The sequence below is a fragment of the Simochromis diagramma genome, unplaced genomic scaffold (genome assembly GCF_900408965.1).
Source record: "Simochromis diagramma unplaced genomic scaffold, fSimDia1.1 OVJJ01000430.1, whole genome shotgun sequence".
NCBI lineage: Eukaryota > Metazoa > Chordata > Actinopteri > Cichliformes > Cichlidae > Simochromis > Simochromis diagramma.
This window is the reverse complement of record NW_024387258.1, coordinates 176,059-202,537: the sequence shown is the minus strand read 5'-3', so window position 1 is coordinate 202,537 and position 26,479 is coordinate 176,059. Positions and strand designations below refer to the sequence as shown.

At 43.0% G+C, this 26,479-nt stretch overlaps 1 protein-coding gene across 3 annotated transcripts in view; it reads left to right on the top strand.

The window, feature by feature from the left end:
• The first annotated feature begins 2,213 nt into the window (after positions 1-2,213).
• The window catches only part of adamts17 (ADAM metallopeptidase with thrombospondin type 1 motif, 17), a 112,299-nt gene continuing 88,033 nt past the window's right edge, over positions 2,214-26,479 (top strand). Inside the window, exons 1-3 of one of the 3 annotated variants that reach the window (XM_040002140.1) lie at positions 2,214-2,432; positions 2,729-3,087; positions 23,672-23,843. In XM_040002140.1, the coding sequence (XP_039858074.1) occupies positions 2,378-2,432; positions 2,729-3,087; positions 23,672-23,843 (586 nt within the window). In that variant the 5' untranslated portion in view covers positions 2,214-2,377. Of the gene's footprint in view, positions 2,433-2,728; positions 3,088-8,877; positions 11,164-19,849; positions 23,244-23,671; positions 23,844-26,479 lie in introns of those variants that run through there. The other 2 variants (XM_040002141.1, XM_040002143.1) reach the window with 2 other exon arrangements.

The window sequence follows — 26,479 nt, the reverse complement described above, 5'->3', positions numbered from 1 at the left end:
TCTGGAATGTGGCAAGGTACTAGAGATTGCAATTGTCTATACAGGCTAGTTGTCATGACCCGAGTCAGTGTCCAGTGTTTTTCTGTTTTGGCTCTGCTTTTCTTGTGTCCACCCATTGGAGCAGACCCCTGGTTCCACACCTGCATCTCTACCTGTTGTTCGTCAGCAACAATCAGCGTTTGTCATCACGGTTGTAACTAGACCTTCATGGTGCTTGTTGTTATACAAGTGTTGCCTTGTACCCACTCCTGTGTCTTTATGCCTCTAGATCCTTTTCAGTCTCAACTTACCGGTAACTCAGTCCTCTGGATGCTGGTCACTAGTTATGTTATGTCTGACACGTGTGTGTGTGTGTGTGTGTGTGTGTGTGTGTGTGTGTGTGTGTGTGTGTGTATACACACCAATATGCGTAGCCTCATGTGGGTATTCTGTAATTCGTACATCATTACATTTACATACCTACTACTGGTATGTAGCACACATTTAATGCCACAGCAGGGCTGCTGTACATTGAATAACCAACAGATGTCAGTACTTTCAAATGAGCTGTTAAAAAGGGCTTCGTGGGATCTGCCTTTTGGCAAAGCAATTGGCTGGAAAGATTAGACACATTCCTCATGCTAAACCTTCCAAGTAAGCTTGCAAAATCATTCTTTGGAAACTCAGCTGCTCCCACCTGCCTGCCCTCCTGCTTGCTGCACCATCGCTGGACCTCTTGTAACTGCAAGCTCGCTTACATCGTCAGCCAGACGCTCACTCGGTCATACTCTACCCTAGAGCAAACTCTCATCCACCTACAAGTAAGGCTTCATCATCCCAACGCTTACTTGCCTTCAGTCATCCTCACCCGTTCACTGAAATGAACTATTTGCTCCCTCTGTTCCAGTTGCTTCCTCGATAGGGACTCTCACCACCACACCTACAGTTCACGTCACTAATTTGAATAAGGCTTTGTTTAAATCACAACCTAACTGTCCGTTGAGTCTGCTCTTGGGTCCACTCCCACGTACAGGCCATCTCGGCCACTGAGTGTAGCCATAGATGATAGTATCCAGGGTCAGGGATCCATTTACTTTGTATCAAATAAATGTTTCAGAACTCACAATTTCACATAACCTGTGACCAATATTAATGTAAAGCCATTTCTGTCTTAATGTATTTTGAAAAGAGGTCTAAATGATTAAAGTACTTATTGTGCATCTGGAATCTAATGTGGACTGGACCATTATTTACATGATGAATACCATGTTGTGTTTAAAAGCCTTAAAACTAAAAACTGAGATGTTATACTCATCACTGATTAATAAGGGAATGTATCAAGGGAGCTAAGTTCTATTTCTCCACTGATTTCTATATAGCTGGACTTCTTTTAGTAATCATAATTAGTAACAACTAATCATTCAAAAGAATGCAGGTTAAAGGAATTTCCATATGAACCTAATTTTTCAGACTCAACGGCATATTTTATATACAGCAAATGCAACAAATGAACCGGGCAACTACCTGCACTGTTCTCACACATATAGGACATCATACAGATGCTGTGTTAGGAGGCCAGCAGGCTAAAGACTGTTTAGTGTTCAATTCTTGATGGGTAGGGCATTTTCATTATACATCTTCTACAAAAGTTTAGAGCTGGAGTGCATCTGTTGAATCATTTAATTTTGTGTGTTGATTACATAGGTTGCCTCCTTATGGGGCAGCTGTGACTTAGGAGATAGAGTAGGTCATCTAATCCAGAGAGTGGTGCCTCAATCCTTGGCTCCTCCAGACTGCAATTCAAAGTATATTATGGAATTTGTGTCATGTGTGACTGTCAGATGAGGCTTGAAATAAAAAGTTTTTTGAGAACACAATTAGAATATAAAAAACTATTTAAGTACAATTTATGCAGTTACTCCTAAAAACTCTGGTTTATGTAGTTTTAAAAATGATCTCCTTTTTATTTGTATTTTTACTGTTCAACAATCACATCTTCTTCCGTTTGTTCATCCCCTCCCGTCTATGCAAAGTTTTCTCTTAAAAATGAAAAGCAGAATACAAAAAACCTTTGACAATTATCAGCAATTCTCCCCACTTGAAACCACGTGTAGGGTTTCAACCCACGACACTTTCCAACAGCTTTGCCGGCCAATGAGAATAGAGAGATTTCTCGGCCTCGGTCGCCTTAAGGTTTAACGGACCCAATCTCACGCGAGTAGAGGCGGACTCCAGCTGTGTGGGCGTGTCCTGCGCTGCAAAGTAATTCCAGCCTGAGTTACTGAAGCTTCTCCTACTTTGGGAAAGTAGAGTTTCCGACCTATGCCTCGCTAAGCGCTTCAGTTTCCTCAAAATAAAGCACTTTTAGTTTTTCTTTCTGCGCTGCTTTGTTTTTATCATGGTTAACAGCCATGTTGTCCCTCTGCTCTTTCTCCTCTGCATCGGATTCACTGGTAAGTATAACAGCTCTTACGCATGAACTCATTGTCTTGTACGACGGCTGACACAGGGCAGCTGAAGAAATGTCTTTCTGCAGTTAAAAATCCAAATGTTTCTCACCAGTTACTTGCATTCTGTTACGAATAGTCGAAGGCTTTAGATTTTTGAGATCCACAAACTGAGCTCGGATGTTGAACGTGTGTGCTAAGAGTCAGGGAGCACCGGAGCAGACTGTTTCCTCACGCAGACTAGGATAGACTATTTTTGTCCAATGTGGTCGCTGTTTGATGGAGGCTGTCTCTATCCACAGCCCAGTCTGAGCTGGAGACAGATGAAGTAATTCCCAGGCTGCTGTATGGCCAGGAGGCGCACCTATCCGACCACACTACCCGCACCCTGCGCCGCGGTCAGCGCTCCCTGGACGCCGCGAGAGAAGGACGCTCGGAACCAGAAAACATCATCGTCTTACTGCCCGCTTTCGGAAGCAACCTGCATTTAAATCTAACGCAGGACAGCACGTTTCTGTCCAAGGACTTTGTAGTAGAGGAGAGGTACAAGGGGGAAAGCGCTGTGGTAAACAGCTTATCCAAGAACCAGCTGTGCTTTTATTCTGGAGCCATCATTAACCATACAGACTCTCTGGCATCAGTTAGCACCTGCGGTGGTCTGGTAAATGTGTCTGCAGTTTCTCTTTGTGTGTGTGTGTGTGTGTGTGTGTGTGTGTGTGTGTGTGTGTGTGTGTGTTTGGACTTGTTAATAGGTGTCATATGATTCAGTTCAAGCAGTTGGGGTCATATTATTCATTTTCATAAAACTAAAGACTACGTTACAGCAAACTGGCTAGTGAGACTTCAGTCACCTAGTGAAGCACCTCTGAAGCATGATTTTGTAACAACTGCTAATCTCTTAAACCCCACTGACCTGATGGTGGGTCAGTCAGTTCAAAGTCGCACAGTGCAGCTCGATACTAACTGCATATTAAGGGCTTGGCAAAACACTGTAATTCAAGTTCCACTCAGCAGTTCTCAGCTGCTTCTTACAATCTCCTCAGTGAGTCAAAGATTAGCAACTTCCACTGTGAAACATACCTGTAAGCTGAGCGAGCAGGCCAGGAGTTAACAATTTGTGTTTCTTTCATGCTCTGTGTGTGTTGAGTGGTGCTACGTAATCACTTTGTCCACATCTTGATTAGTGACAGAGGAATAAGGCGATTGCTTCAGTCTTAAAGTATTGCAAGGAAAATACTGCCTAACTACAAAATACTGGATGTTAAATAGTCAAATCTGTTAGTTTGCCAACATCCATCGGAAACTTTCACTTTAAAATGTTTTGAGTCACTTACTTTTACTAGCTATAGCAGTCACTGATCTCTGAGGCACTCGTGGAGGAATGGGGTGGGGTTAGTGTTTGGTATTTTGATAATACTCTTATGTAATGGGACTGTGCAGGTAGGGGTCCGGGTTCAGTCCTGGACTCCTGGATTCAACAGGCCTGAGGTCAGTTCTCAAAGCTGTGCTTCTTTATTTTCTCTGTATAGCCTTAGTAGCCACATTTGAGCATTAAACCCACCTACACTGAATGAGAAGATCATTGTCCAGCAGTGAACAGACACATAGTGTGTTCATATGGAAAAACAAAAACTTTGGCAGCTGCAATCCATGAACTTACTGCATGTTAGCTTATTCTGTGATTCTAAATCGGCTAAGTGGTCAGTAAGACCAGAAACACGTTACTCACTGTAAATGTGTGCTTACAGTAAGTAATTCTGTAAACTCACATTCACATTACATTACATCTGACTTACAAGCAAACCAACCCTAAATGGGTTACTGAGGGGATGATAACACAATATCACTTCAAAGTTTAATTTTTCCAGGACAAGCAGCTGGACGAAGGTTGGAGAGCAGGTTACTGAGAAAGAACACTGAGGCAGCAAGGGGAATAAAAACTCCCATTAAAGATGCCACAGTTCAGTTAGTGCTGCTTTTACTACTGGAAGAAATTATGTTCCAAAGTAATAACACAAAAGTTGTAAGCAACAAAGCAGAAATGCAATCTGCATGAAAATGTTTCAGTTGCTTGTCCAGTGTTTATAAATGTATTGCAAACTTTATCCATGATTAGTGTTTTGTGGAAATTGGATAAAAACTACTGGCTGACTCCACAGGGGGACTGTAAATGGTTTGCATTTGTATAGCGCTTTACTCAGTCCCTAAGGACACCAAAGCACTTTACACTACATTCAGTCATTCACACATTCACACACTGGTGATGGCAAGCTACATTGTAGCTACAGCTGCCCTGGGGCGCACTGACGGAGGCGAGGCTGCCGGACACTGGCGCCACCGGGCCCTCTGACCACCACCAGCAGGCAAACATGGGGTTAGTATCTTGCCCAAGGATATTTGGCATGCAGCCTGGGATCGAACCACCGACCTTCTGATTAGTGGCTGACCTGCTCTGGCTGTGTAATACACCCCTGCCAGGTTCCCAGTTTATGGTGTGGCTAACAAATAGAAGAAGCCAGCTGGTAAATTACAACCAACGACCCTTTTGTGCTGTTAGGTGAGAGTGCTAACCGCTGCCCACTGTGCTGAGAGAAAGAGAAACGTTTCCTTTTTCAAAAATGTATTTATTTCTAAATTGGGACCCATGGCAATGGATGGTAACCATGTCAAGCTCTGGGACACCTGTCAGTCGCACTTTACTGTGTATATGTGTGAGATAGCCTGGCCTACACACACGTGCACAGAGTTGATTTAACCATGTTGCTCAGTTGATCTGGTAGTTCAACTGTTTGTGGGTGGATAAATTTCACAAGAGTGCAAGCCCACTTTGCCCTTGTGCGACCAAGAAGCATAAATGAGACTGATATCTGCATGGCCAGCCATCTGTCAGGTCTGCTCGGATTATGGTTTGCTGAATTTCTTTCTTCTATTTTTTTTTAACCTGTATTCAAAATTCATCAGTGCAAAGTAGACAGGATAGGAGGGCAAGGGAAGACAGAGCAAAAGGCCACAGGTCGCACTCAAACCCCGGCTGCTGCTTTCTAGCAATAAGGCATATGGGCACACGTTTGACCAGTGACCTAAACTGGTTCCCTGTTTGCAGTATGTTTATTCTATATTTGCAGTAAAGATGAGTTTGTTCCGAACACTTGTTGAAATCAGATCATCCCACATAACTTGGATAAAGCATTACTTGGGTGATCAAATCTCCTTCAAATATTCCAGGACAAGGAAGAAGTGGGAAGGTGTTTTGATGAGAATTAAGGTTTACTTGAAGTTTGGCTGCAGGTCTGGTCCCTGCCTGCTTTCAGTTGGATTTCTTCTGACTCACTGACTACTGGGGCTTTTGTGGACCCGTCCAGTCCTTCTTGTTTATCCAGACTTTCCTCACTGGCTGATGAAGACTCCTCTCCCTCTCCAAAAACAGGCCTAGACATTGAATTACAAAACAGTTCCAGGTTGTCGGTGATTCTTAACTGTTGTGAATCCAGACCCTTGGCCAAAGAATTTCAAGTCAAGCAGAGTTTTATTGTCAACCCAACATTATACACTCAAAGTGTACAGTTGGATGAAATGTCATCCTCCTGGGTCGAACTTACAAAGTGTAGAAATAAAAATAAAATTTCTAGTCAATAGATTTAAAAAAACGAAAAACAATCTAATTAATCGCACAATTTTTCTGTAATTAATCGCAATTACTTGACCAATAGCCTGGTTGCAATCACACTTTTTCAACTTTATATTTAAGCTTGTAACTGACATTTATGCAACATAATGAAGCAGAATAAACACAAAGAATGTTAAATGCTTAAATTCAAAGAGAATTTGAATAGTTTCAGGCTTAACACAGCTTCTCTCCTGTGAAATGCAACTTTAAAAAAACCTATATACTAATAAGTAAGTATACACTCATATATAATATATATTAGTGCTGTCAAACAATGAAAATATTTAATCAGATTCATCACAGGGTTACTGTGGATTGATTTTGATTAATCACAATTAAATATTCATTTTTATTCTATATTAATCGCATTTCAATTTTGCGTGAGCAAACAGAAAAGAGGGAAAATATACGCACTTAACATGTTTATTGAACATCTTAAACCTTCATGTAAACAAAAAACTCTGTGAACATTTATCCTCTCTCTCTGTTCTCAACGATATTAACAGGTCTGCAGTTTGTTGCAATTGTGTCAGTTAATATGTCCGAGGTCGACTTACCGAGCCCCCGATGCTCCGTGAGTGGTTTGGTGCAAGCTGGGTGACACGTTAGCCAAAGTGCTAGCAGCATCCCTGACTAACGTAGGCTTCGCTTCAATGTGATATTTTAAGCTGGAAGTGCTTCGGTGAAAAGAAAATTCCTTCTTGCACAATGTGCAAAATACTTTATGTCGGTCGACTGTTCCATCTTGTTATTTTTTTAATACTGAAATCTCCCATCGAGAGCGCCAATGTGTGTTTATCATCTTCCATATTGAGTTGATTGGTTCAGCTGCCCGTCACTACCAGATCAACTGCCCATTTGCACATGTGCGAGGGTAACTCTACTTGGACAAACTGCCCAAAATGCGCTGACATAAACATTTCAGGGATTTTGAGTCATTCTGCACTCCAGATGCGTTAATTGCGTTAAAAAAATGTAGTGGATTAATTTGTGTTAATGCGTTAATTTTGACAGCAATAAAAATTTCAAATACAACAATACAGAACTAAGATAAACTAAGAATAAGTACAGCAGTACTGTAATTGAATAGAAATAGAATAAAAAAATAGAAAAATGAGAATAAATAAATACAAGAGTGGAACAGTGTCATATGGAATAGTGCAAGTATTGGAAGTGAGAGGAGAGTGTTATATGTGTGATGGAGGGCAGCATGGTGTTCAGGAGCCGGACTGCTTAGTGGGGAAAAAACTACCTGCTCCTGATGCTGCAGTCATCTTCCGGATGGAAGAGGAGTAAACAGTTGGTGGGAGAGGTGATGCGGGTCAGCCATGATGCTAATGGCTTTACAAATTCAGTGTCAGGTGTAAATCCCCTGTAGACTGGGTAGAGAGCTGCCAATAATGTGCTCAGCAGTCCGCACAATCCTCTGGAGGGCTCTGTGGTTGGACGCGTTTCAGTTTCCGTACCAGACTGTGATAAAGCTGGTTAAGACGCTCTCTATGGTGCCTCTGTAGAAGGTGCTAAGGATAAGGATGGGTTTGGGGAGGTGCACCTTCTTCAGTCGTCTCAGGAAGTGCAGTCGCTTTTTGCTTGAATTTCTTAATCCCCTGGGGTCTAGTGTATAATTGCCCATTTGTGACTACTTTTGATTTTACCTTTGTCTGAAATTACAGTTACATTTTCATTTTGACATTCTGTGTTAACACAATTGATCTAAAAGTGCACGAAAAATATCAAATTTAAATTACTTATGAAGTTTTTTTTACTGTGAAAACCACAAACATGTTTCTGTTTACCTTTTCACAACTTGAAATGCAAATATAAATTGTCAATTTTAAAATGACAGAACAATTAGGCGTCACAATAAGATCCAAAAAATAGTTTCTCTGCATCACAAAACAGGGTTTGCATTGCAATCTGCCATTGGACACTTTTTGGCTAGCAACTGTGACATTCACTAGTGCCCTTTTTGTTCTGACTTCACACTAATTAACATAAGACAAGACACTATAGTCGTGTCCAAATTCATGGGCTGCATCCTCCTGAGGACCCGGCCTTTGCGGTCTGCGTGGGCCGGGTCCTCATAAGGTCGGGTGGGCCGGAAGTAAACGGCTGTGAAATTGGACGGTCTAGCCTTCTGATTAGCGTCACCGCTGTCTCGGTGGAGTTTAATAAACTCAGCCGTCTGCTCCTTGCTATCTAAAATATAACAGGACACTGGTGTAAAATCTCGACTGTCTCATACTTCTGTTTAATCAGTTTTCTATTTGACGTTTAGTCAGCTGTGTAAAAACCAAGGAGGAACCCACCCGGGGGATTAGTAAAGTTTTATTTTATCTAATCTAATAACTTTAATCTCAGCCAAACTGATTTACTCACGAACAAACAAAACACTGAAAAAAGCCCAACAATAACATTTTTAGGTTGTCTAAGTGACTTATATATTACGTTTAACCTGAGTAGCGAAAGTCCGCGGTGATCTGAAAATGATGTGCCGGGAGTTTGCCGTTCTCTGTGGCTCCAGTGACCCTTGAGCTCCCGGCTAGCTATCAACCCAGGAAGATTAATAAGAGTAATTTTAAAACTTAGTAGCGGCCGCCATTGCCGGAAACTGGAGTTTGGCTGGGCCGCGCTATGAATTCTGGGATATGGTAGGCTACGAAGGACACACGTGACCCATCCTTCATATTCGGGGAAAAGGAGGACGCATTTGTCGGCTGCATTCGGAGGAGTCTACGAATTTGGACAGCCTTCGGCGCGTCGCTGTGACGTAATCGGTCTACAAATGCGTCCTCAGGAGGATGCAGCCCATGAATTTGGACACCCCCCCCTATATACTCCAAACACGCTAAATGTCACAAATCTCTCACATCTCAAAACTCTCTCGCTGCCGTCACTCCCAAAACTTTTCTCTCTTCCTAAACAACTAAATGCCACATGTTGGCATAGAATATTTGTGATTGGTTGAAATTTGTAAAAAATTTTTTTACACCAATAGGAAAGAAATGTCATGGATTTTTTTTTCACGGTCCTTAGAAAATGCAATTTTTACTGTATCTTGCCACACTAAACCTGATATTTTATTTGTCTTGTTTTACATGAGCTATCAACACAATTTAAAAACTGTTGTGTACATAGTTTCAACTCTGCACTTTCAGCACAAGTTGAAATGGAAACTCAGTGTGGGTGCATCTTGTTGCTATGTCATCTTGAATGGGTCATATGATTTGGGTGTGTCCGTTGATCCCAGAGGGTAAATCTAGTTAAATCATGCTCCGATAGCTTTCAGAGGCACTCTTTTGTGTGAGGTTGGTCAGGGGACTGGGCAGCTCCACGAAATTTGGGATGAACCTACAGAAGTAATCAGCCAACCCCAAGAACTGCTGCATCTCATTTTTTTTGGTCTTGGGATGAGAACAGGATGCAACAGCTGGAGTCTTCTCCATCTGCATCTGCACACTTCTTTGGGTTGGTGGTGAACCCCTGCAGCACTGCGGCATCTCGCTGCATATGCTTTGCCCAGGTGTCACTGTGGATCATGACATCATCCAGGTACACGGCAGCATGTTGATGCAGCTCTCCATCAGACACTAGACAGAATTGGTAAAAACAAGGGGTGGAGAAAGCAAATTTTCTTGTAGACTTTGGAGTCAAGGGAATACAATAGCAAGGTGATTAATACAATGATTTAGTACAACTTCATGTATATCTGTTTGATAAAGCTTAAGCTGGATCATATACACATTTGACTTGATGTGCCACTAATAAAGAGGAAAACCTTTTAGTAATGGCTAAAGTCTGGGTCAACAAGACTGAAGGTATCTTGCTGCTCAACAGAGCTTTTGTGTGATCTATACAAGAATGCTGGTCCAGTGCATATATAGACTGCATCAAGCTCAAAGCCAGTGAGAACTGAGAAAGAATCGGCTCGAAAAGTTATATCGGCAATGGAATCGAAATCGCTAATTTCTTATTGATTTCCATCCATAACTCCAAGGCTGTCTCCTCGACAATAAGCTCTTCCTGGCAGTGCTGGCTGTGGAAATTGCTGAGGTCTAATCTGGGTATGGTGGTCTTGGTTGTTTTGAGGTATGCTACAGCACTGATGGCCTTGGTTGAAGCATCTGAGAAGGTACAACTCTGGTCCAGTGAGTAGAACATTGTTCAGAGAGATGGCGTTGTTTTGTGCGAGTCAAAAACTACTCTGGTCTGGTCTGGCTTTCTCGGTTCATAGACCAAGTGTTGGTAAATGCCAGCACTCTGTGGAGGTAGAAGCTCTGCATGGTTGTCAAATACTGCATTAAAGCAACAAACTGCTCTTTCTTGCTTGGGTTGTGCTCTAGGGTGTATCTAAGACAAGAAAGACAAGTCACAGCTTGCTCTCAATTGTTTGGCAGAGGTGGCCTTGGAGATCAAAAGGAGCGTCAAAACTCTGTCCCTCAGCCTCCAACCTTCAGACAGAGCCCCCCAACAGCAGCCTAACAGTAGCAGAGAAGCCCAACAGCTGTTTGAGACCCCCCCCCCCCCACTGGCACCTCCTGCCCCCCACCTCCACCCTACCTGGTACACTTCTCCTCTCCCTCCAGGAACATGAGGTGAGGAGAAGACTGAGAGCGGTGAAGCCCAGGAGAGCTGCCAGCACCAGCAGCATCCCAGTAGTTGTGGTCGAAGCCTGCGTGCACCAACTGGCAGTGATCCTCACCAGCCTGTTCAACCTGTCTGACTCATGCCACTGTTCCCACCCGTCTGAAGGCCACCCGTCTGAAGACTGCAATAGACAGCTTCAATGATTACAGACTACTATAGCCCTCATGTCTGTACTCATGAAGTGTTTCGAGCAGATATGCGTCAGCACATCAGAGACTGCCTACCACCCTCTCTTGACACAAACAAATTTGCTTACAGAGCAAATTGGTCCACGGAGGATGGCATCACCATCACCATCCGGAGAAAAGGAAGAGCTACGTGAGAATGCTATTCATGGACTACAGCTCACAGTGTAGCTGTGCGGATGGGGATGCGGAGGGGGAGGAGGCACAGTCCATTTATCAGTCTGACAGCTTGTGCAAGGTAATGGTCAGATTATTACCTGAAGACTAAAGCTATAAGCATAAATCCTTTCTTAAAAAAACGAGCCATGAACTAACTAAAAGTGAAACATGAACGAACAACTCACAAACACTGTGTAAAATACCCAGAACCATGACATTATGTCTACCCTTTTAAGCTTTGTTCTGGCATGTTCTTCAGTACAGAAATGGCAAAGAAAATGTTGGTTTTGCTTATTGAGATGCAGCTTGACATTTTCATTAAAACTGGATTTGGTGATTATTTTTATGATTAGAAAATCAATGTGTTCATGTTGTAGACAGTGGTACTTGCTAATAGCACCACTTTAGCTCTCTCTATCATCAGTTCTTTTATTTAAAAAGATCTAAATACTGATATGTGATTCTAATTGAAGATCATATAATCAGACTTATTTGGGTATTCAAACTGGTTTTGGATTGATCAGGTTTTAGTTTATATTGTTTGATATTGCTCTATCAAAGCCAGAGATCTTGACTCCAATGCTAAAAACTTTAATTTTGTCTAGTTTAGTTTAATATGCTCGGTTTGGTCATTTGCTAGCTAATCAGAAACATCCAACCTTTCATGTATGGCATAGCCACTCACTTACATACTGATAATATAAACATGAGGCAGAAGGTAGGTTATTAAAGTGCGACAAATCGAAAAATGACATGTAGTGACAAAGAATGGAAACTGAGAACCGGTTCTTGTAGAAAACCGATTCCCAGTAGTCCAATTCTTTGGTACTGTTTGCCTGCTTGTCGATCCCACTTATCAGTTCTTGCACTTCCACAGCAATCAGCTGATTTCAGTTCGCGTGTCAGAGGAGAAAAATAGCAACGCAGTCGAGAGTATGGAAACACAAAAGGACGAGATAAATGGCAAAGTGGAAAACTGCATCCAGGACAGAAACGGCCTCATTATGCTGCTAACACAACTTCGTTTTTTATTTTTGTTTTTTTTTTGGAAGCATCTGCCAAGACAGCATGCTAATGGTAAGCTAGCCATGAACCCAGAGCGAAAGCTGAGTGCAAGCCAAAAGCCAGATCCTTAAGTTCAACAAGTAACAAGCAGATGAGCAGTCAGGCTGCAGCCTCTCTTTCTACCTCATGTTTCTGATCGCGTTTTTGTGCTGGTTTTCATCTTTGCTTTGTGTGGTCAGCTTTGTATTCTACTACGAGAAAGATGTTAGAGATGGATGTCCTCATTAGGAATTTGTGTTGGTGTGTGGGGTTGGAGCCTCAGGTTTATATTGTTAAACGCTGATCCTGATACAGTGTGTTTTAGCTGTTTTACAGAGTAACGTGAAAGATTAGATTCGATTAGATGAAACTCTCCTCCAGAGAGGAGTTAAACAGTCTGATGGCGTGTGGGACAAAGGAGTTTTTAAGTCTGTTGGTCCTTGTCTTTGGGAGAAGCAACCTGTCACTGAACAGACTCCTCAGGTTCAAGGTTCAAGGTTCTTTATTATTTGTCACATGCATAGTTATACAAGTATAACACACAGTGAAATGTAGCCTGACACGCTCCTCGACATGTGCAAAAATTGGGGGGGGGGTGTAGAGGAAGAACATTTTTTATATATATATATATATATTAGGGGTGCAACGATACACAAAATTCACGGTTCGGTTCGGTTCGATACTTTGGTGTCACGGTTCGATATTTTTTCGATACAAAAAAAATGTTCATGCCTTTTTAATTTGTCATTTATTAAAATTATAAATATATATTTTAACTCAAAAGTACAGTTTTTAAATTTAACCCTAACCCTTGTGCATGTTTTTTATTTTGACAGCAAATGCGCACCTGCGGACCACTTATGTGCAGCCCTGGTTATTTAGCTCATCATATTGCAGCCACAGAAATTCTTTTGTCCATGAAACCATAAAGCTGCACTTTCTTTTTGCCTTATAGTCTGATTTGTCATAACTTCTCCGTTTTGTGGTAAGCTTTTCTTTGGCTGTCACTTCTTCACCCTGACCTGTCTTATTTGGCTCAGCAGAACTGAAATGCTTTTACACACGCACTCACATAAGCTCAGCGATTCTCTGCGCGATCAACCTCTCACATGTTTAAGCTTGCTGCGGGAGATTTCACTTGTCATGTTTGCATAGTAAGCTAACGATTAATAAGACGATGTCAGAGGAATTGGTGCACAAATTATCATCACTCACAGATCAGTGCTGTCGCTCTCTATACACAGTTCACACGATTGCAAAGTGAAAGCAAAAAAACAAGCGCAAATTCAAACGCGACTTCAATATGTCACATATTGACAGTGGCTCACCGATGCCAATGACATAATTACCCAGCTACATTTCTGAAAGAATGCAAAAGCATTGACATATATTTTTCCTACAATAGCCCGACGGGCAGGGAAGAGATAGATTTTGGTAGCCCGACTGAAAAAATCGCTAGCTCCGGGACGTCGGGCTAGCGATATTGCAAGCCCTGTATCTGATTGAGGAATCACTCATCTTTGGAAAAGAGAGTTTATTACAGAGAAATGGCTCTTTCCAAAATAAAAGCTATACTATCCGCTTCTTCTGGGCTATATTCTCAGCAGCATAAGGAGAATCATGTGCTAACAGCTGTCTAAATGACTCGGCTAAAGTTAGTAGCATGCTTGCTTTTTTTTGTCTGCTTCCACTTGTCTTTGCACTAGGATGATGTCGGTGTAAATGTGCAGTCATATTCGTTGTGTTCCCACTAGTGCTTTCAGGTTAATCTCGTTGAAATGACCTTAACGCCACAACACGGCAAATCTCCGTTAACGAGCTACCGCCGATCGCTCCGTGCATGGGGCTAGACGGCAAACACGTTAACGAGCTAACTGCGCTAACACACTAGTTCACACCAATGTAATTGAGCATTGCATGGCACATCCAACATACTGTTTTACTTTAGTCCATGACTCGCTTACCTTCAGGGTCATACGTCACATGAAAACCAAAATAATTCCAAACGCCAGATCTGAATGTTGCAAGTAGAGCTTAACTTCTGTCTCGCTAGCTTGCCCTGCGCTCTTCCTTCTGACTATGCTGTCTGTGTTGAGCGCTCAGTGGATCTGCGCTCGACAGTGCAGCCTAGGCGGAGTAGTCGAACACAGATTCACTGAGCGCTCAACACAGACAGCATCGTCAGAAGGAAAGTTGATAAAATAAATTACAAATGTTGTATTGTTCGATACATATGCGTACCGAACCGAAAGCACTGTATCGAACGGTTCAATATCGATACGAATATCGTTGCACCCCTAATATATATATATATATATATATATACATACACACACACACATATATAGTATATACACTGGGTGAATGTGCAGTAGTAGCAGCAAGCAGGTGAATTCTGTACATTAATATGAATAGATATCTGACTATTTTACAGGATAGACAATATAAACATATTTAAAATTAAAGGAATTGAAATGTACATTGTGCCTTGGTTTAGTGTCTGGAAGAGTCCTGTCTCAGTCAATTATAGATGATGTGAGAGGGCGGGTGTGTGTGTTTAGGGCACGGATGGCTTGGGGATAGAAGCTCCTCTTGAGTCTCTCTGTCCTTGCCCGGAAGATGCGGAACCTTCTACCAGATTGCAGAAGTTGGAACAGTTTGTTGCCAGGATGGGACGGGTCCTTCAGTATCTGCACTGCTCTAGTCCGGCATCTCCTGGTGTAGGTGTCCTGAAGCGGGGGGAGAGCAATCCTGCAGCAGCGTTCTGCTGTACGGATCACTCTCTGGAGAGCTTTTTGGTCCTTCACACAGCTGTTCCCGAACCACGATGTCATGTTCTGTGTGAGGATGCTCTCCACAGCGCTTGTATAGAAAATCCTGAGGATCTTTGGAGAGACCCTGAACTTCCTCAGTTGTCGTAGGTGATACAGGCGCTGCCTAGCCTTTTTGGTCTGGACCTGAATGTGGGCAGCCCATGTCAGGTCTGAGGAGATGTGGACACCAAGATACTTGAAGGACTGCACCCTCTCCACTGGAGCTCCATTGATGATAATGGGCTTGTAGTCTCTGTGCTGACCCCTTCTGAAGTCCACCACCAGCTCCTTGGTCTTGCTGACGTTCAGCTGGAGGTGGTTGTCCTGGCACCACGATGCCAGATTCTTCACTTCATCCATGTAGGCCGCCTCATCGTTGTTGGAGTTGGCACCCAACACCACTGTGTCGTCAGCAAACTTCACAATGGTGTTGGAGCCATGGGTGGCCACACAGTCTGAAGTGTAGAGGGAGTAGAGCAGTGGCGAGAGGACACATCCCTGAGGTGCTCCTGTGTTGATGGTGATGCTGTTGGAGAAGCACCTGCCCACCCTCACCACCTGAGTTCTGCCAGTGAGGAAGTCCAACACCCATGCACACAGACGGCTGTTAAGTCCCAGATCCCTCAGCTTTGTGAACAGTCTGCAGGGCACTATTGTGTTAAACACTGAACTGTAATCAACAAACAGCATTCTCACATAGTTACCCTGTTTCTTGTCCACGTGGCTGAGAGTCGTGTGTAGGACATGGGCGATGGCATCCTCTGTGGATCTGTTGGATCTGTAGGCGAACTGCAGTGGATCTGTGGTGTCTGGGATGGCGGAGGAGATGATGTTCTTCAGCAGCCTCTCAAACACCTTCATTACTACCGAGGTCAGTGCAACTGGCCGGTAATCGTTCAGGGATGAGGGTTTGCTGTTCTTGGGCACAGGGATGATGGTGGATCTTTTGAAGCATGTGGGGACCACAGACTTCGCCAGGGACTCGTTGAAGATGTAAGTGAACACACCTGCTAGCTGGTCAGGTGTGTTCACAAGGAAAGCGGCGGCCGTCTGCTGCACCGGCCGTCTGCTGCGCTGCGCAGCAGACGGCCGGTGATGCCGTCTGGCCCCGCCGCTTTCCTTGTGTTCACTCTCCTCAGTGCCGCTCGGACGTCATGCTCCGCGATGCTGGTCACCGGTCTCTCGCTGATGACGTCACTGTCCTCGGTAGTCAGGCGGTAGATAGCATTAGCCGCCTGGCTAACCTCGAAACGGGCGTAGAACTGATTCAGCTCGTTGGTGAATGCAGAGTCGGCGTTGATCGGCGCTGTGTCCCTGGCTTTGTAGTCCGTAATGGTGCGTAGTCCGTGCCACATACTCCGTGTGTCGCCCTGGTGGAAGCGGGACTCCACACGTTCCCGGTACCTGCGTTTGGCATCTCTCACCGCGCGCCGCACGCCGTATGAGGCCGCTTTGTAGGCGCTCATACCGCCAGTGGCGAGACCCGCGTTGTAGGAGGCGGTCCTGGCGTTTACTGCAGTGCGGATCGATCTGTCCATCCACGGTTTCTGGTTTGGGAATGTGGTGACTCTCGCAGTGGGGATAATCTCCTCCGCTAGCATATTGACGAAGCATACTGCTACTTCCGTAAACTCGTTGATGTCGACTGCGCATGCTCTGAACATGTCCCAGTCTACGTCGTTGAGTGCGTCCTGTAGGGTAGCTTCTGATTGGGCAGTCCACCGTTTTACTTCCTTCGTGGTCACGTCTTCCCTCCGTATGCTTTGTTGTTTATGGCCGTGTTTATGGCCGTGTGCAGAGGATGCCCAGCATTGTTCATAATGTCCAGCAGTTTCTTTAGTGTCCTTTTCTCTGCCACTGTCACCAGAGTGTCCAGCTTCATGCCGACCACAGAGCTAGCCTTCCTGATCAGTTTCTCCAGCCTGGATGAGTCCTTCTTTGCTGTGCTGCTCCCCCAGCACACCACAGCATAGAAAAGTACTCCTGCAACCACTGACTGGTAAAACATCCTCAGGAGCTTCCTGCAGATGTTAAAAGACCTCAGCCTCCTGAGGAAGACTTTGGCCTTTTTTATACAGGTGCTGAGTGTTGCATGACCAGTCCAGTGTGTTGTCCACCCACAGCCCGAGGTACTTGCATGTGTTGACCACCTCCACCTCCTCCCCCTCTATCTGAACTGGCAGTGGACCTGCTCTGGACCTCCCGAAGTCCACAACCAGTTCCTTGGTCTTTGAGGTGTTGAGTTGCAGGTGGTTTGTGTGACTCCATGTGACGAAGTTCCTCACCAGACCTTTGTACTCCTCTTCCTGGTTATCCCAGATACACCCCATGATGCCCGTGTCGTCTGAAAACTTCTGAATATGGCATAATTCAGAGTTATAGCAGAAGTCAGAGGTGTACTGGGTGAAGAGAAGAGAGCACAGTTCCCTGTGGTGCTCCTGTGCTGCTGACCACAGTGTCAGACGTGATGTCCTTCAGCCTGACGTACTGTGGTCTGTCGGTGAGGTAGTTTGAGATCCAAGCGACCAGGCAGGGGTCCACCTGCATCCTGTTTAGTTTTTCCTGAAGCAGACAGGGCCGGATAGTATTGAAGGCACTTGAAAAGTCAAGAAACAGGATCGTGACCGTGCCTTTTCCCTTGTCCAGGTGTGAGTGGGCTCTATGTAGGAGGTACAGGATGGCATCCTCCACTCCGACATCCGCCTTGTATGCGAACTGTAGTGGGTCCTGGGCATGTTGTACCTGTGGTCGGAGGAGGTTGTAATATTTGCAATCATGACTTTTTTGAGTAACGACTCCAACACAAAACACATGCACAAACATTTAACCCACAGCATGAATTCATTTGCAAGAGAGGAATTTCTTTATTGCTACTTCAGGCGACTGTGCAAACAGAGCCAAAGAGAACCCAACGACAACTGATAAGAGACTCGATACAGAATCGACTTGATAAGTGAAATCGATAGTCGCTAAATTCTTATCCAATTTCCATCCCCAGTAGTGACTGATGAGACTGTAATAAGAATTAAACATAGGTGATTCAAATCTCTCATACTTAAAAAACCATCACAAATTAGGTTGCTGAATGTCATCTGGGCCATTTTAGCTGAATTAAAATGTATTTGGGAATAACAACACTGCTCACTCCCAAAATATTTTGTACAGTGCACAAATTGGAAGGCCAACAGGACTGAAACCTGAACTTTGGTAAGCAATAGGGTAGGGTAGAGTCTCTTTATTAATTAATTAGATGATGTTATTCTTTTTATGTTTATTATAGTACATAGCGAAATGGTGAGCAAGCTACATTCACTTCATTTTATAAGACAAAGTACTCAATTATTCAGAATCAGAATCAGAATCAGAATGGGTTTTATTGCCAAATGTTGAGCAGGTTTACAACATTAGGAAATTGCTGCGGTGCTTCAGTGCAAACATACTGTCATAAATAGCGCTTAAATAGACATGAAAAAAATAAAAGTAAGAATAAGAATTAAAAGTGATATGTAGAAAGATATATGCATGAGATATACATGAGATATATACATGAGAATAAGAATTAAAAGTGCTACGTAGAAAGATATATACATGAGTGCAGGTGGTGATCAGTGCCAAAACATGGAATGATGCAGTGAACACAGCGTAGGGTCATGTGTTAGTGGTGGGAACAGTCGTACGTTTATTGTTCATGTGTCCATCAGCAGAGGGGAAGAAACTGTTCTTGTGGCGAGAGGTTCTGGTGCGAATGGACCGGAGCCTCCTGCCTGAGGGGAGCAGGTCAAACAGACTGTGTCCAGGGTGAGAAGGGTCAGCTGAGATCCGAGCTGCACGCCGCAGTGTCCTGGAGGTGTACAGGTCCTGCAGAGATGGGAGTCTACAGCCAATTATTGGCAGTACGAGCACCACTGTTTGAACAAATATTTGCATAGTGATAGATTCCAGGGACCCCAAAATGCAACTGCACAAAAACTGATAATAGCAAAATGTATTCACAAACAGCAATGTACACATACACGTAATGTAGTCTTTAATTTAGTTTAATGCTAGTTTCAGTCATTTTGCTAGTGTACTGTTGGGGAAATCTAGTAACATGTATATACATATATTTTTTTAAGAATTTGAGTATTATTAAAAAATGATTTCTCTATAGATGTTGATAATATTGGTACCCTTGGCAGTTTATATATATATATATATATAGTTTTATCCAGATTGATTAATGTGTCTAACACAAGTTAGGGAACAGATGCATGCAAATGCTGCGATCGTTGTAGTAAGATTAATTTGTACCCATGTAAGTTAAACTGATGAACAACTTGTGACTGAATGACAGAAGTTTTATTTCTTTATTAATTGTGACATAGGCTGCTGGGGGCTTCCTATGGTGCACTGAGGTTTTTCTTCACTCATCTCTTTTTACTCTCTCTGTGTTTATACACCACATTGATAACTAGTGAATAAAGGCCATCTCTTACTCTCTGCCAAAACATAATGTTTTTTCCCGTCTCCCTCCCCTCAACCCCAGTCACTTGCAGCAGAGGGTCTTTACCTTACAATATAAAGCACCTACAGGCATCTATTGATGTGATTTGGTGTTTATATAAATAAAATTGAATTGAATTTAGAGTTTTTGTCATGATGTGTTTTGATGTCTGTTTTTTGATCTAGCAGGTGCCTGATCCAGAATGATCTTTGCCTATGGGAGACAATACAGTGATCTCATTTTGCTTACGTGGCATATGGCCTCCCTCTCTGTGTCATATCCTGCAGGAGTTTTTATCCTGTTGGGAGATTGTTAGCAAGTGCTTGGTTATAGGAAATCATTAGCGCTCTCTCTCTCTCTCTCTCTCTCTCTCTCTCTCTCTCTCTCTCTCTCTCTCTCTCTCTCTCTCTCTCTCTCTCTCTCTCTCTCTCTCTCTCTCTCTCTTTTGGTTAGTGGCTATACCTTGGTCCATGTGACTTGAGATCACTGTTTTTGTTATTTGACATTTTTGAGAACAAATTCTCGTGTACATGGACAAATGGTCTAGATGTAGGTGTGCATGGTTGCTATCCATCATTCTTCACTGTACACTGTAAATAGTATCTTAAAGCTGTGCTAGTTAAACCTTACCTTTGGCATCAGGTAACTCTGTAGATATTAGACAAAACAACTGGATATTACCATATAAATAAACTGTATTTCAGTGTAATAATGTATAAAAAACATGGGAAAGAGCAGTAGTTCTAAAATTTGATATTCTCACAGTTACAGTATAACTTAACCAAACCCATTTCTCACTTGCTTTCGCTGTGCAGCACTTGATAGGTTAAATCAAACTTTCATGAATCAATTTAATCTCTTTAAAAGTTTTGAAACTCTGAGAATAGAGAAAGTTTTAAAGTACCACACATCCCTCCAAATACAGCTATCTTTACATACTTTGCATAGTTTTGATATATTTACTCTCCAGTAACTATGACTGGTATCATATTCATATGTTGATGGAGCTGTAGAGATCCTTTAATCCATCCTCCAGACCACATTCTGCTGGCTAACATCATTTGTTAGTCCTGAGGTTCAGCTGGGAGTGGAATGTCTGCACAAATGCTGGAACAGGCTGAGCTGTATTTTATGGCATACCACACCATTATAGTCAGAGGAGGCCTGTTTATAGTAAATGCAGAGTATAATTGTCCATTGTGTTTATACTATACTAAACCTTATTCTGTTTTACTGATTTGAAGCCATTCAAAATAGAAAATAAAACTGTCAAATGCTTCTTGAAAAAATCTGTAAGACTTCAAATTAAACAGGATTGCCCTGTGTAGGAGGCTATCCGATGTAGTTAGCTCGGCTATTAAATTTGAATTTCTATTGTATACAAGTAGCACCAAATCAGGTGATCAAGAATTCAGGGTTACTATTAATTAGGGATGGGAATAGTCCAATTCATTGGAATCGTTAGTCTGCCTGCCTATCGATCCCGCTTATCGGTTCTTGCACTCTCGCTATGATCAGCTGATTGCAGTTTGTGTGTTGAAGGAGGAAAATGGTGTTTACAGCGTGGATATAGACATTACTTTTATTTTTATTGGATAAAAGCATGAGACCATGAGAGATGGTAAAGTGGAGACCGCTCCAGGACAGAAACAGCTGCATTATGCTGCTAACACTTCAGCTTTTTGCAAGCACCTGCACAGGAAGCATGCTAACGCTAAGCTAGCCAATGGTCTTAATGTGCCTCATGACAAGCCTCTCGAAGCACTTCATCATAATGGGTGTGAGTGTAATGGGACGGTAGTCGTTGAGGCAGGACACCAGAGACTTCCAGAGACGATCACGGTGGCCTTGGTTGAAGATGTCAGTGACGAAATCTGCCTTCCGTTGGTTAAGTCTGTGAAGTGTTTTTCTCACATCAGCCGAGGTCAGTCACATAACCTGGTCATTGTGAGGAGGGGTAGTCTTCCTCACCATTATGTTGTTCTGAGCGTCAAATAGGGCATAGAAGTTGTTCAGCGCATCTGGTAGGCAGGTGTCACCATCACAGGGAGGTGTTGGCCTCTGTGCCCTGCCGTATGTGCCGCGTGTCGCCGCTGGTCTGGAGGTGTCCGTGGTTCGACAGTTTGGCCCTTGCTGTTCACAGAGCCGCCTTGTCAACTGCTCTGTACGCGTGGTCTCGAGTCTCTAGCAGCTCACCCACCTCTGCAGCCATCCACAGTTTCTGGTTGGAGTGTATTGTGATAGCCTGGAAGACAGTGACATCATCAATGCCCTTGTTGATGTGGCTGGTCACCGATGATGTGTACACCTCCAAGTTGGTGTGGTTGGTTTGTTGCAGCCTCCCTGAACATAACAGTCCTGAAGTGCAGAGAGAGCTCCTGCAGGCCAGGGTCTCAGCTGTCTCAGAGCCAGTCTGCAGCATCTGATGAGCGGTCTGTATGCCGGAATTAGCATAACACACAAGTGGTCTGATTGCCCATAACCATTCCATGTTGATGTAGATACACAAGCCACCACCGTGAGTCTTACCACACAGAGCTACATTTCGGTTGGCACGAAATGAGGTGAGCCTGTGTAGCTGAATGGTGGTGTCCGGAACTGAGCCATGTTTCTGTGAAAACAAAAATGCTGCAGTCCCTAAATTCCCACTGTGTAGTCTGCTGGAGTTGGATGTAGTCCAGTTAATTTTGTCTAGTGAGCGAGCGTTTGAGAGCAGGATGGATGGGAGAGCCAACCAGCTTGGATTTGCTCTTAGCCTAGCACAGACCCCAGCGCATTTGCTGCGCCTCCGTTTCCTCACACATCGCTTTCGGCGACCCATCCCTCGGCCACTGGCATCAGGTGATGCCGAGGACTGGATGCCTGGTTTCCGTAGCAACCTAACGACACACAGCGCTTCTGGTCCTGGTCGATTTTTGTATGATGGGTGTTTGCTGTTGGTAAACACGAACACCACTTGTTCTGGTGTCCATGTGGCTCAGAAGTCGTGATGAAAAGGTGATTAAAAAGCCAATTAGTTAAACCACAGGAATTTCTTAAAGACTTAATTACCTTCAAGACCTCTAATAAGAAATCATTTTGTCTTATTAATGAGCAATAATAAATATTCAAAAGAGAAAAATCAGTTTTCAGAATTAACTGGTCATTGGTAGGGATGGGAAGATAATTTGTGGATGTAGGCTTCCCCGCATCCTTCTGTCTCTTCATGTAATCCCAGACACACTCGATGATGTGGAGAGTTTAGGGCTCTGTGGGGGCCAGAGCATCCTTCCCAGTACTTCTTCTTCTTCTTTATGCTGAAGATAGTTCTTAATGACTTTGGCTGTACGTTTGGGTTTGCTGTCCTGCTGCAGAATACATTTGGGGCCAATAAATAATCATTTATATTTCTGAAAGCATTCTTTGCATACAGCACCTGCCTAAAACTGTTGCACAGTACTGTAGATGGAATAGAAAAGCATGAACTAAACAGTCATGAGTGTGGTATAGTCCGGGAGAACGGAAATAGACAGGCCATTCACAGTGATCTGTTGTTTTTCCCAAGCAAGCGGCAGGATATTTGCACATTCTTACAGGTAGTGGAGATGGGCAATGATGATCCGTGGTGGAGCCCCCTGTTTGGGAGCCTGTAGAAGTGATCTGTGTGCCCTGTCCAGCAGCGGCGCTCCTTTCAAGCCCAATGCTTCCTTCAGCAGTGCCGAAACAGGGGATGCAGAGCAGGCGTGTCCCGGGAACCCTCATTATCCTGATGTTTTTCCTTCTTGATCTGGCCTCTAAATTTTCACACTTGTTCTCCAGAGAAACAGCCACATCTGCCAGGTGTCTTTTTGCGTTTATCATCATTGGACTTTTTTGAATCACACTTAATCTGGCCCCAATCCAAGGTGTTAACAAACTTTTTGAATGTGGGAAAAAATTGTTGTAGCAATACACTAGGTAAACAGAATTAACATTACAGCAAAATGTGAACTCTTCTCAGAAATTACTTAAAAAGTACAAACAAATTATTTTAACTTTCCAAAATTTCACATTATTTTTATTCTGTATTTATTTTAAAAATGTAGAAATAATAGAGCTCTTTCAAATGTAGTACTTTGTTATATCTTCACTATGTTGGAATTATTGGTTGTAATAATAAACAATGTAAATTTACAATAAATATAACTTTTAAAATCATGCTTTTCTTTCTCCAGGACCAGATTTCCCAACACAGTCATAATAATTTCAAGTTGTATATGTCTTGACAGATGGGTTTTATCCAGATGGGAGAGGAGAGCCTGTTTATCCAGCCTGCTGTTGTACATGACCCATCCCAGTCATTCTCCGGTCTTAAACACCAGCTTCTGCGGCAATCACGTTCAGCCAAGACCAAATCTGGTCTAGATTTTAAGCGGTCCAACTACTGTGGGGCTGTACAAGGTGAGTGACACATCGAGACTGAATAGCGGAGGACATATGGTTATAGTGACACTGACAGCAGAAGTGTTTTAGAATGATAGTTCAGGAACTTGGATGAGGTGGACAAGATGATTGGTCACGGTTAAAATTATTTGTACAAATGCATTCATGTGTATGTGTGTTTTTCCACAGGTACAGCACTGTTTAAATGTACATTCTGTTAGAGCACTCTAAAGCAATGACAAAAGCCAACTTTTCGAGTTTGAAATTTGTGGTAATTTACGGAGCCCCGCAGGGGACATGGGAGAAAAAAAAAAATTAAGACGGACTCGGGATCTCGCAAAAGTTTTAGCCGCATTCTTTGGAGGCCGCCAGCTCGAAGCCGACCGGGAGGTCGAGGCACGATGTGCCGGGAAAGCGGTGTTCCTCCCGGCTGTAGTAGGTCTCGACCTCCCGTTAGCTTCGAGCTAGTGGGTGTCAGATCTCCGAAAACGTCGGAGCACTTTTGCAAATATGTGATGTCTTGTAAACCGAGCAGGTATCTGACGTTTACACAACTACATTCACGCCTCAAAATATCTTAAAAGTGTATTTTGTGACCCAGAAAGAGTAATATTACAACTAAGTAGCTGCCGCCATTGTTGGAATTCAACTTTTGCGAGATCTCGCAAAAGTCCGTCTTAATTTTTTTTCTCCCATGTCCCCTGCGGGGCTCTGTAGTAATTTGCAATTGGGGGAAAAAAATCGATTCACCAGAAAAGACCAAGAAATTGCAAGTGATGAAATTACAGCAACGAGAAGTCCTTTTTAGAGAAATATGTGTAATAGCACTCAAACCACTTTAGACAACGTGCCCCATTTACTCAAATTAGTGAATTCCTATAAGCACGTTGCCTAAATGCTTTCTATGTAAACATCCACACACATTCACAGTATCTTGCCCAAGGCAGTACTGCTGACTGGCTGCCAGGGAATCAATCCACCAATTTTGTAATTAGTGGATGACCTGCTCTACCTCCTGAGCTACAGTCACTGTAGGGTTTTTCATGAGAGAGAACACAAATATGCTCCAATTATAAGTTTTCACAATTTATTATCAAAACGGTTAGAATTTCACTTTAGTTTTTCATGTTGCCATGGACCTTCTCTCTCTGGCTCAGAGACAAAAGGCTGCCGCGCCCGGGCGCTAAACACGTTTCTATTGCACGTCACAAAAACATAACGATAACATGATTGGTGGAAACAGTTCGGGGTGGCCTTGGGTCTGATGTCAGCTCACGTTTCTTCTTCTGCAACTTTCTGGGCATCCCATTATTTGGAAACGCACTTCGTGCTTCTGCCAGCTACATTCCCGTTACCATGACAACCACCTCTTGCCCTCCAGTCAGACCTGCATAAACACGGAGCTGGGGTGCATTTCATAACAGCACCTAATCTAAGGCCTTGTTGTCTTGTACGTACCACAACCTCTATCCACATTTTTGTGAAGGGGTCGTAGTCTGTTAGTATCAGAGTGAATCCAAAACTATTCTACAATAGACTCTGTGCAGCAAAAGACAAAACACAAAAATGTTATGCCAATGATGAGGCATTAGCTCTAAAAATAAAAATAAATCCCTCCTTTTATACCTTTCAAGGTGTAAATTGATTAAAAGAATAATCTGTCATTCTTTTAATAATAGTTACTGGACTTGTAGGCTATAAGCCTAGCTTATCAAAAGAGTGCAACATGAGGTCAACTGGAAATGTCTGATCACACTATTGTTACATAGTGAAAGACAACAAGAAACCTTTAACACATGAGAGGAAGTGTCCTATTTCAGTATCCTTGATCTCATCCTCACTTTCCAGGTCCTCCAGCATACTCCAAGAATGGCATCTTAACCTGTTTATTTAAGAATGACAGTGCAGGATACAGGATACCACACTTTCTACGTACAGGGGAGGTGTGCATACCTAACACCTCCCTGTTCTGTACCACCCTCAGTCATGTGAAAACAAGTTGTTCAAACAAACCTGCAATGGTATTTTCAGAGTAAATTAGCCAATTAAACAGTAGACTTTATTAATGCGGTACAGTTTTTATGGAAAGTTACCCAACAGTATGAATTTAAATCCATTTGCAACTTAATTAAGAATAACACCAATTTATATCAAAATCTTTATTGAATTAAGATCAAAATTAAGAAATCATCTTAACCACACAAGTAGCTGAGTTAGGTTCAACCAGTGTCCTATTAAAGTCACTGGAAACATTAATCTTACCAGGTTCCTGACCCCGTCTGAGGCAGGAAGTCTTTTCCTCCACAAAACCAAATTAGGTCAGCACAGGTATGGTTCACATGCAAACAGTCATAGTATAAAATCTTTGAAACTTTAAACATTTTACTCAGTTTTCTCTGAGTAAAACTGCAATAGCAATTTCTGGTGATGTTCAGTAACAGTCTTGAAGTATCAAGGAGACAGTCGTGTTCTATAATGTGCAAAACCAGAGTTATGAATTTGACCCTCTAACATGTGTATGCTGTTCAAATGCCAATGCTGCAAAACAGCAAAAAAACAACCCAAAAAGCAGAAAAAACAAAAACCAAACTCAAACTGCAATTATTCCAATTAAAAAACTGAAAAAGAAGATCTCAAACTGCTTCTCTGTTCAG